The sequence below is a fragment of the Dipodomys spectabilis genome, unplaced genomic scaffold (genome assembly GCF_019054845.1).
Source record: "Dipodomys spectabilis isolate Male_0828 unplaced genomic scaffold, ASM1905484v1 ptg000145l, whole genome shotgun sequence".
Taxonomy (NCBI): Eukaryota; Metazoa; Chordata; class Mammalia; order Rodentia; family Heteromyidae; genus Dipodomys; species Dipodomys spectabilis.
Genome location: NW_024870822.1, coordinates 19,802,523 through 19,814,654, shown reverse-complemented (window position 1 = coordinate 19,814,654; position 12,132 = coordinate 19,802,523). Strand labels below are relative to the sequence as shown.

The window sequence follows — 12,132 nt, the reverse complement described above, 5'->3', positions numbered from 1 at the left end:
CAACATGTTTGTTGTTCATACTCTTACTCGGGTGAGATGGAATCTCAGTGCTGTTTTGATTTGCATTTTCTTTATGGCCAGACATGTTCAACATTTCTTCTTGTGTCTATTAGCAATTTTTATTTTGGAGAAATTTCTATTTAGCTGCTTTGCCCATTTATTAATTGGGTTATTGATTCTGGATGGCATTTAGTGTGTTGAGCTCCTTTTATATTCTGGATATTACCCCTTTGTCAGACATATAGCTGACAAAGGTTATCTCCCATTCTGTAGGCTTTTTAGCTTAGTAACTATGTCCTTCACTGTACACAAAGTATTTACTTTGATGCAAACCGATTTTTCAATTCTCTTTCCTATTTGCTCAGTCCATGGAATTCTATTCAGGACATTGTTGCCTATACCAATTAAGTTCTAATACAAACAATAAATATTGGTGGGGAAGCAAGGAAAAAGGAATCCTATTATACTGTTGGTGGGAATGTAAATTAGTATAACTACTATGGAAGGCAATTTGGAGATCTCACAAAAACTAACCATAGAACTACCCTATGATCTAGTGATACCACTCTTGGCCATTTAAGAATAGGAACATTAAGAATACAAATAACAAATGCTAAATATAAGCCGAGTGCTGGTGACTCACATCTGCAATCTTAGCTACTCAGGAGGCTGAGCTCTAGAACATCTCAAGTTCAAGTCCAGCCTGAGCAAAAAAATTCATGTGACTCTATCTCCAAAAACTAAAACAAAAAGCAGGGCTGGAGGTATGGTTCAAGGGGTAGAGCGCCAGTCAAGCAAACAAACTGAGTAAGTGAGAGACCCTGCTGAGTTCAATGAATATGAAAAAAAGGGACAATGTTGGTATTATAAAATGCAAATTTTCCTACTACAGGAAAAATAATTTTAAACTCTTTTTGGAGGAAGGATTTCTATTATTCTTACAATCTTAAAAAAAAAAAACTCCATTACAGTATTAATAACATTTGTACTTAAGTGCTTTAACAATAAATGATTTTTTCTCTTTTTTTTTTTTTTTTTCTCCAGTCGTGGGGCCTGAACTCTGGGCCTGGGCGCTGTCCTTCAACTCCTCAGCTCAAGGCTAGCACTCTATCACTTGAGCCACAGCGCCACTTCCAGCTTTTTTCTTTTGCTTATGTGGTGCTGAGGAATCGAACCCAGGGCCTCTTGCATGCAAGGCAAGCGCTCTACCGCTGAGCCACCTTCCCAGCCCCAATTTTTTCTCTTTTTTTTGTGGCACTGGAGATCAAACCACTGCCTTGTGCATGTTCTGTTTATTTTAGGAACAGATTTAAAAATAAAAATACAACAAACGCATAATTCTACCATACAGAGATTGGGATGGGAGGGGCAGTTCTGGGCATTGCCCAACTCTACCACTTGAACCACAGTTTCACTTCTGGCTTTTTAGTGATTAAATGGAGATAAGAGTATCACAGACTTTCCTGCCTGGGCTGGCCTTGAACCCCAATCCTTAGATCTCAGCATTTTAAGTAGCTAGGATTACAGATGTGAGCCACTGGTGCCCAGCAAGATTTTTTAAGATAAAAGCAAAGTAAGAGTTTTGAGTAAATGAAAGCAGATAAAATTCCTCTTCTTTTCCTTTGAGAAGGCGCCGATTGGTCTCGATTTTGTGATCCTTTGCCTTAGCCTCTTAAGAACTAGTGCTCTTTCACCAATATACTTGTATTTTAAGAATGATTAAGTTGCTTGAGAGGAAAAAGAACCACATGTAATTACAAATTTATACAAAGAAATGAAGTTTACTTTAAATTGTAAATATGTGAATAAAACTAATAAAACTAAGACTTTCTTCTCATTTAAAAGAACATGTTTTAAAAATAATTATGACAAATGGAAAAAGAAAATATAATATTCAAATTATAAGAATGTCCCTTCCCCACTTAAGACCAGAGATCTGAAAGAACACCACACATTTCTTTTTAAGAAAATATTTCTATTTACAAGAAAAATAACAGTGTATCATAAGGCTTAAAAAATGATATGTAAGCCGGGCGCTGGTGGCTCACGCCTGTAATCCTAGCTACTCAGGAGGCTGAGATCTGAGGATCGCGGTTCAAAGCCAGCCCGGGCAGGAGAGACCGTGAGACTCCTATCTCCAATAAACCACCAGAAAACCGGAAGTGGCGCTGTAGCTCAAGTGGTAGAGCGCTTGCCTTGAGCTGAAGAGCTGAGGGACAGCGCCCAGGCCCAGAGTTCAAGCCCCACGGCCGACAAAAAAAAAAAAAAAAAAAAAATGATATGTAGCCAGGCACTAATGGCTCACACCTGTAATCCCAGCTGCTCAGGAGGCTGAGATTTGAGAACAATGGTTTCAAAACCAGCCTGGTCAGGAAAGTTCATGAGACTCTTATCTCCACTTACCTACCCAAAAACTGTAAATGGGAGCTGTGTGGAGCTGTGTGGGACAGCATCCAGGCCCTACGTTCAAGCTCTCCAACAGACCAAAAAAAAAGAAAAAAAGGTATGTGGGTGTGACATGTAGGACAAAGGATGGGAGCTGAGGTTGGTGGGAAGGAAATATGCCTTTTATGATACTTAATATACTAATATTTGATATGCTAACAGTTAATATTAATTGCTAATATTTGTAACATATAATGTGCTATTACTTATAAACAAATGCTTACAAGCTGTGATAGGGTACGAACTATCGGTGAGAATTATTTAAAAGACAGGATAAAACAGACAATACATAACTATATGAATATGCTGGAGGACTACAGGCATTCACTTTACTGGTTCTTGGCTAATCCTAGCAAATATTAATGAGTTTGCAAACCCTTATATCTCCTTTAATAGACCAATCACATGATGTTAGTACTGCATTGCTCAGCCAACTTTAGTCATATTACCCTACTATCCCATTTTTTCCCTATTAAACATAGCTCTTTTTTAAATTGGCGTGAACTTCAGCATTAACTTTTTAACTTTATTATTCAACTACACATAACAGTCAATTATTGTGTAGATGTAGAATAACTGAACTTACATTTTGCTTTTTCTTCTCCTGAACCAAAGCTACATAGCGCAATGCAATCTTAGTCAGGGTTGTAGCAAGGGAGGCAGCAACAAAGAAATCTCCATCCAGAAGGAATCCTCTCAGGGGAGGTCTGCAAGGTGATCAAGAAAAACAAAAATTCCAACTTCTTGATAAGGAACTCAGTTAACTCTATTCTTAGTTCTCAAAAGGAAAATGAAAAGAAAGATATGACTTTTAACATTTGTCTTCAAATGACTGAAGAGCCAAATGAATGGAAAGGCAAAGTAATTAGGGTGTGTGTACTGAAGGAGCTACTTTCAAATCCTAGATTCTTTGTTCACTAGGTAGGTTATAGACTAAGTCTCAAATTCCTTTCCATTAAATAGAGGTTGTTGTTAAGACTATATGAGCCGGGGTGGGGAAAGTGAAAGCAACTAAGGATTGTTCTGAGCAATACAGGCACATCTGAAATACCATAGGGAAACCCTTTGATACAATTAACACACAGTAAAACAAGCTCTGATTGGGGCAGGTGGGGAGAGGGGTGGTGGTACTAGTTGGAAGGCAAAGAGCTTGAGAAGAGGGTGAATGAAGATAAACAGAGTCAAAGTAGTTCATTTGCTTGTATAAAAATAGAACAATGAAACTTGTTGAAATTCGTTTAAGGGGGAGTGGGATAGGAAAAGATGAGAGTGGGATGAGTTTCACATACTAGGATACATTGTATTATGTGGAAATGGCACAATGAAACCCCGGTTATACAGCTAATGTATGCAAAGTTTTTAAAAGACTTATGAGACAGATTCCTTTTGAGTATTAAATAAAGTTTTAATTATCATTTTCATCTTCACTATAAAAAGCATAATAGAGAATAAAATATCAAAATTTTATTCAACTGATTAGAAATGCTAAATCTTAAATCAGGCACTGGTGCCTTATAGCTGTAATATCAACCACTTTCGGGCAAGATCTGGAATATCAGTTTGAAGCCAAATTAAAAAATAAGTAGAATAAAAAAGAAAGAAGAGCCGGGCGCTTGTAGCTCACGCCTGTAATCCTAGCTATTCAGGAGGCTGAGATCTGAGGATCTCGGTTCAAAGCCAGCCCGGGCAGGAAAGTCTGTGAGACTCTTATCTCCAATAAACCACTAGAAAACCAGAAGTGGCAGTGGCTCCAGCGGTAGAGCGCTAGCCTTGAGCTGAAGTGCACAGGGACAGTGCCCAAGCCCAGAGTTCAAGCCCCACAACCGAACAACAACAACAAAAAAAGTAAGAAGAGCCCAAAGAAACATAGGTCCCATGGTTTCCCTTATTTAAAATAACTAGTATACGTCTAGGACAAGCAGAAAAGGTCAAACACTATGTACATATGACCATATAAGAAGATGCTAAGCAAAATTAACCCCAAGATAGGGACACAAGAGGTTTTATCTTTCTTGCTGTTCTTTTTAATGTACTTATAATGTACTATGTGATTTTTTTTGTTTCTTTTGTATGTTCTTCCCCCATGGTATAACCCCTGTTTTCACTGCAGTTGATTCCAGTGCCTTGTATCTTGTTTATACATTTTTTTCTAATTTGGGGAGGGGAAAGGAAATAACAGAATTTTGAAACAAGGATACAGATTGACCCATTGTAACAATGAAATGTACAAGGTTGAAAAGGAACTTTACAACTTTGTGCGGGTGGGGGGCAAGAGGGACAAGTTGGGGAGATGGTAGGGGAAAAACAAAAGGAGGGATTAACAATGCTTTATAGGAAATGCACTCATTACCTTACTTATGTAACTGTAATCCCTCTGTACAGTACCTTTACAATAAAAATATATATTAAAAAATAAAAAGAAATGCTGCTAAATATTGGGGTGGGGATATTATTAAATGATAAGAGTACCTGCTTAGAGTATGTAAAGGCCCTGAGTTCCTGGGATCAATCCTCAGAAACATATACCATTAAAAAAAAAAAAGAGCCAGGTGCCAGTGGCTCATGCCTATAATCCCAGCTACTCAGGAGGCTGAGATCTGAGGACTGCAGTTGAAAACCAGCCTGGGCAGGAAAGTCTCTGAGACTCGTATCTCCAATTAACCACAGAAAACCAGAAGTGGCACTGTGGCTCAAGTAGTAGAACGATAGCCTTAAGCTGAAATGCTGGGGAACAGTGCTCAGGCCCAGAGTTTACGACCCATGACCGACAGAAAAAAAAGAAAGAAATGTCTAATTATCTCTCCAGATGCTTTAAAAAAACAACCAAATCTTAAATGTCATCTGTTAAAATGTCATCATTTGAATGTCATCAAACACCAGTAGTGTTTGAACTTAGGACCACAGGCTCACTAGGCTCAAGCTGTACTACTTGAGCTATATTCCTACAGCCTGGATTTTTGCTGGTAACTTTGAAGATGGGCTCTAGTGAACTTTTTTTGATCTAGTTGGCCTTGAAATCAAAACCTGCAGATCTCAGCCTTCTGAGCAGTTAGGATTACCAACATGAGCCACTGATGCCTGATTACAATGAGCATTTTCTCTGTAATATAATTTTATTAGAACCCACTTATTTCAGTGAAAACAGACAGAAGTGAACAGAGGACATAATTACTAGGGAGAAAATTTAAACATTTTCCTCTTTCAAATATCTTAATTGGCTAACATTTTCATTTTGACCATAAAAGCAAACTAACAAATCATGTGACTATTTTCTACACAAGAATAATAAAGCAAATAGTTCAGGTGGTAGGGCTCAGGTACTGTAAGTTACCTGTCTTCCTCTTTCTTGGTTGGTCTAGAACTGCTGAGAGCACTCTGAGTTGCATAGGTACCCATTTCAGTAACCAATTTCTGAACTGGCCCCACAGTTATTTCTTCTTCAGGTTTTAATTCACCAGCTTCTTTCTTTATTTCTGATTCTACAATTGGTATCTAAAAGTCAATTGAAAATAATGATTTAGTATTAACATAACAGCAAGCAAAATTACACTTAAACAATCAGAAGGATGACTGTTGTTTTGGTTGAAATTTCCAGGAAAGAGATAGAGAAGAGGAATAAAACCTAAGAAGCATTTACTTTGTTCCAAACACTTCCTAAACATTAGGTAACTTGTACTGAAAGAATTAAAATTTCCATTTAAGAGCACTCGCCTTGAGCTGAAGAGCTGAGGGATAGCACCCAAGCCCAGAGGTCAAGACCCACGACCGACAAAAAAAAAAAAAAAAAAAAAATCCATTTAACAGTTTGTTCAAAGACTGAGGCTTGAAGTTGTTTAATTACTTCGTCCAGAAACATAAAACTAATAAATGGTAGAGTTCAAACCCAAGAAATACAACTTCAAAGTTCTGTTCTTCCCACTACACTAGCCTGGAAAAGATTAATTGAAAGCAGAGTTCCAAATTCCAAAATTCCCATTAGGAGAAGGCTTTTGTATAGAAAATGACTTACCAACTACTCTTTTAAATGTTCAAGGCTTTCTCCTTGCCCCCCAACCCTCCTGGGTACCAGGACTTGAGCTCAGTGTCCCATGCTTGCTTGACTTTTGTTTTTCCAAAGAGAAATGTTCTCTTTATTTGACATATGTAAGAGTAACCTCTCTGTAAATCACCTTTATAATAGCAATACTTTTTTTTTTTTTCAAATTAAGTGATTACATAATTTCACAAATTTCACAGTATTGTGGGATAGTGATGCTTAAAGTCAAAAATACATTCTAACTCATGGGGCAAATTGTCTATTGTGGTCTATAAAGCTTATGAGTTCTATGAGTTTTGATAATACACATTGGATGATGCATACATTTCTTTCCTTTTGCATAGCGTCAGCTGTTCCCTCTTTCCCACTTGTTCCCTCCCTCCCATCGCTGCCATTGAGTTGCTGAGTTCGTTTTGATCGATGTCCAGTGCACTTGATGGGTCCCATTGTTGTATGTTTTTTCCTGATTCCCTCTAGTTCTGTATCCTCCTCCTAGTTTCCCTCTGGTGTGCACATATATACCACATATGTGACTTCATAACTGGCACTCTACCACTTGACCCATTCCTCTAGTTCCTCTAGTACTGGGGCTTGAACTCAAGGCCTTGTATTCTTTGTTTTGTAAGTCATGGGGCTTGAATTCTGGGCTTCAGCACTATCCCTGAGCTCTACAGCTCAAGACTAGTGCTCTACCACTTGAACCACAGCACCGCTTCTGGTTTCTGGTGGTTAATTGGAGATAAAGATCGCAAGGACTTTCCTGCCAGGGCTGGCTTTGAACCGTGATCCTCAGCTCTCAGTCTCCTTATTACAGGCATGAGCCACGGCACCCAACTATTGTATTCTTGTATTCTGGCTTAGCTGTAGATGGCTACATCCTTGAGCAACATCTCTAGTTTTGGCTTTTTGTTGGCCAATTGGAGATAGGAGTTGTTTGAATTTGCCTAGGCTGGTTTTGAACTGGAATATCCTCAGATCTCAGCTTCCTGAGAAGCTAGGATAACAGGTGTGAGGCACTGGTGCTTGGCTTAGTTCCAGTTTTTTGCTAGTTAATTGAGTCAGGAGGATTTATCTACCCATGCTATCTTCAAATTGAGACCCTCAGATATCTGCCTTCTGAGTAGCTAAGACTAGGCATGAGTCAATGGCAAGTCTTGCTTCTTCTGTTGGTTATTTTAGAAATGGAGTCTCACAGACTTCTCTGCCCAACCTGACCTTGAACTTCAATCTTCTGTATCTAAGCCTACTGCAGCTAAGATTACAGGTATCAGCTACCAGTGCCTGGCTTCTATTTATTTCTAATACTAGTCTATTATCTATTACCCAGTTTAATTGTTTTAAATTGACCTTTTTAAAAATCTTTGATTTTATTTATGAAAAAAACTTAAGTCCAACATAAGGTTGTTCAGATGAGGGAATATCGCAAGTTTTAATATATAAATATTAAAAGTCCTGTTCTCAGGCATTCTTTCAGAACACATGGCTAAAGCAGAATTTTACCATTTTTCCTTTTCCTTTTTTCTAGTCACAACAATTTTGTTCTAACAAAATCTTAGCTAACAGTAAGTAAGTAATATAGACAGGTGGGGAGGGAAGGGATGGTAGGGGAAAAACAAAGGAGGAGGTAACAATGCTCGGTAAGAAATGTACTCATTACTTTACTCATGTAACTGTAAGCCCTCTGTACAGTATTTTTACAATAAAAACATACATATATAATATATAAAGTAATATAGACAGGCATTATGGTTCTTGTGGGGGCGAGGTATATCTTAATTTCCCATAGCCAGTGAAACTTAATTATCTGGGTAATTCAAATTCATTTATTTTAGTGTTTTGAAAAAGCAAGGGCTAGGCTAGTATGGTTTAAGTGGTAGGATGCTTGCTAGTAAACACAGGACCTGAGTTTAAATACCAGTACCATCACAAAAAATGAAACAAACAAACAAACAACATCCACAAGAACAAATCAACACATAAATGTCAGATGGTCGGCCGTGGGGCTTGAACTCTGGGCCTGGGCGCTGTCCCTCAGCTCTTCAGCTCAAGGCGAGCGCTCTACCACGTGAGCCACAGTGCCACTTCTAGTTTTCTGGTGGTTCATTGGAGATAGGAGTCTCAGTCTCTCCTGCCCGGGCTGGCTTTGAACCGCGATCCTCAGATCTCAGCCTCCTGAGTAGCTAGGATTACAGGCGTGAGCCACCAGCGCCCGGCAATGTCAGATGTTTTTAAGGTGGAGAGGTGGTACTAACTTTTGAACCCAGGGTTTCATGCACACTAGATAAGCACTTTATCACTAAGTTACATATCCAACCCATCATCAGCACAAACTTCCATACAAGTGGATTGACTAAATTGAAATGTACCTCCCCAAGGGACCTGCGGACTTCAGTCATCACACTCTGAATGTCTTCTTTGGTACTGCAATATTCTCCCAGGATCCATAAGGCTCCTCGATAAATCCTAAGACAAAAATACAAAATCTGAAATACAGACTTGGAATACAAGTGTAAAAGCAGAGATTTGTGTGTGAATGTAAGCTAAAAACAAGAATACAAGATTCTGTGGTTATAAGGGACTATGGAGTTCATTTCAGAAAGAATACAACAAACAGTAAGTTTCATTTCTCTACAGAAATTAAAATAAAAATAATTGTTGCCAGGCACTGGTGGCTCACACCTTTAATCCTAGCTACTCAGAAGGCTGAGATCTAAGGATCACGTTCAAAGCCAGCCCGGGGAGGAAAGTCTGTGAGACTCTTTATCTCCAACAAACCACTAGAAAACTGGAAGTGGCACTGTGGCTCAAGCGGTAGAGTGTTCACCTTGAGCTGAAGAGCTGAGGGACAGCACCCAGAGTTCAAGCCCCATGACAACAACAACAAAAAAAATGTTCTCCTAGGGCAAAAGAAGGGGTTACGTTGTTCAAAAAAGGAAATGTACTCATTACCTGACTTATGAAATGGTAGCCCCTTTGTATAACACATTCATAGTAATAATAAAATTATTTTTAAGCCAGGCACTGGTGGCTCCTGCTGCTCAGGAGGCTGATATCTGAGGATCACAGTTCAAAGCCAGCCCTGGCAGGAAAGTCCGTGAAACTCTTATCTCCAATTAACCAGCAGAAAACTCAAGTGGCACTATGGCTCAAGTGGTAGAGCACTAGCCTTTAGCTGAAGAGCCCAAGTCCAGAGTTCAAGCCCTACCACCAACTCAAAAAAAAAAAAATTTTTTTTTTAAATAGTAATTGTTCTCAGTTGAGCACTGGTGGCTTGTACTTGGAATCCTAGCTTCTCAGGAAGCTGAGATCTGAGGATTGTAGTTTGAAGCCAGCCGGGGCAGGAAAATTTATGAGAAACTTTTTGTTGTTGTTGTTGTTGTTGGTTGCGGGACTTGAACTCTGAGCTTGGGTGCTATCCCTCAGCTCTTCAGCTCAAGGCAAGCACTCTACCGTTTGAGCCACAGCATCACTTCTGGGTTTCTAGTGGTTTATAAGAGTCTCACAGACTTTCCTTGCCCAGGCTGGCTTTGAACCCTGATCCTCAGATCTCAGCCTCCTCAGTAGCTAGGATTACAGGCGTGAGCCACCGGCACCCAGCTCATGAGAAACTTTTATCTCCAAATAACCACCAAAAGCTGGAAATGGAGCTGTGGCTCAAATGATACAGTGCTAGCCTTGAGCAAAGGAAGCTAAGGGACAGCACCCACACTTTTAGTTTGAACCCCAGGACTGGCACAAAAAAGAAAAACAAATTAAAATATCCACCACACAGTAAAACCCCAATTTTTTTGTACAATTAACATATCCTAGTTAAGTGTTAAGCTGAATAGTCTCTAGTCATCTTTTCTCAAAAGATTTTTGTTGAATTTACTAGAAAAATCCAATTATAGAGGCTGAAGTTCCAAGAGACTATGCTTTCACAAGCATATGGGAAATCTTGCTCATCTGTTTATCATCACATTTTCACATTAAAACACTTTGTACTGTCTTCCTATCTAAGCAGACATACTGCAAGACTGTTACAGTGTATCCATTAGATGATTTAAATAAAGCAAAATTTATTTCTATAATTCTTTATTAGCAATGGCTAATCTAAAGGGAAGTACAGATCTGATTTAGGTTGCATTTTCAGTCTTTTTCTTTAATAAATGCTAAAGAAGACATAAATAACAATGATACCCCAAAATGATGCCACTTAAAAAAATGTGCACCTTAGTCAGTTTAAGATTTACAATGTTGGGCTGGAAAGGTGGCTCAGTGGTAGAGTGCTTGCCTTACATGCATGAGGCCCTGGGTTCGATTCCTTAGCACCACATAAACAAAAAGAAAAAAGCCGGAAGTGCCACTGTAGCTCAAGTGCTAGAGCGCTAGCCTTGAGCTGAAGAACTGAGGGACAGTGCCCAGGCCCAGAGTTCAGGTCCCATGACTGGACCCCCCCCCCCCCCCCCCCCCCGCCAAAAAAAAAAAAAAAAAGATTCACAATGTTGCCAGGTGCCAGTGGCTCACACCTGTAATCCTAGCTACTCAGGAGGCTGAGTTCTGAGGACTGCGGTTCAAAGCCAGCCTGGGCAGGAAAGTCTGTGATTCTCATCTCCAATAAACCACCAGAAAACTGGAAGTGGCACTGTAGTTCAAGTGGTAGATCACTAGCCTTGAGCTGAAGAGCACAAGGACAGCGCCCAAGCCCAGAGTTCAAGTCCCATGACTGACAGAAAAAAAAAAAGATTCACAATGTTTTGAAATCAGAATAGAAAAATCTAGCTAAATTAACTAAATTTTTTTCACTTACTGATTATGGATTGAAGATATAGTAATGCCTGCTGTTATTCTTACTTTGTCTTAATTTGGCTTGCTTTGAAACATCTGCTCTCCATTCTATTTTCTATTAAATTACTCTTTGAAAACAAAAACTGACTAAACTCTTACTTGACTATACATTTAAATATATTTTAAACTTACTTGACAGATTTAATAGCATGAAAGACTTCAAGCATCTTCTCAACAATCAGCATTCTCAGGTTATCAAAACGCTGAATGGCCTCACGAACAAACTCCAAGACATCAGCAGCTGCTGCTTCATTATTGTCACTAAGAAATTCCATTAACTAAAAGAACAAAGGGAAATAGGATTTACAGTTTATACAATTTTCAGGAAGAAAATGATCTAAACCAAGAAATAAATGAACAAATTTATCCAGGCACCAGTGGCTCACTCCCATAATACTAGCTACTCAGGAGTCAGCTCAGGCAGGAAAGTCCTTGAGATCCTTATTTCCAATTAACTCCCAGAAAACCAGAAGTCAAGCTGTGGTGCAAATGGCAGAATACTAGCCTTAAGCAAAAAAGCTCCCCAAGTTCAAACCCCATAATGGACCAAAAACAAAACAAAAAAACAAGTTTAAAATATTTTTAATTCTCATTATCATAATTTACAAATATATAATAAAACATAAGTTGAAAAATAGTGTTATGCAAACAGAAGTTACAAATGGTTCTATTAGGTAGTAAAGCTTATTAGAAAATTCACTAGAGATCTACAACTTAAAATACTCAATTATAACTAAAATTGGTCATTTTAGAAAAAAATATTCAAAGTTTAAAGGCCAAACTTCAAATGAAAATAATCTACTTTATTCTTTTTTTTTTTGTCG

The 12,132-nt window shown here is 38.7% G+C and overlaps 1 protein-coding gene across 1 annotated transcript in view; it reads right to left on the bottom strand.

Annotated features, from left to right (window-relative positions):
- Positions 1-12,132, bottom strand: part of Copb1 (COPI coat complex subunit beta 1) — a 47,538-nt gene that overhangs the window by 15,909 nt on the left and 19,497 nt on the right. The window contains exons 11-14 of the mRNA XM_042691384.1: positions 11,441-11,586; positions 8,848-8,944; positions 5,777-5,937; positions 3,032-3,152 (exon numbers count right to left, since the gene is read on the bottom strand). Coding sequence (XP_042547318.1) covers positions 3,032-3,152; positions 5,777-5,937; positions 8,848-8,944; positions 11,441-11,586 — 525 coding nt within the window. The remainder of the gene's footprint in view (positions 1-3,031; positions 3,153-5,776; positions 5,938-8,847; positions 8,945-11,440; positions 11,587-12,132) is intronic.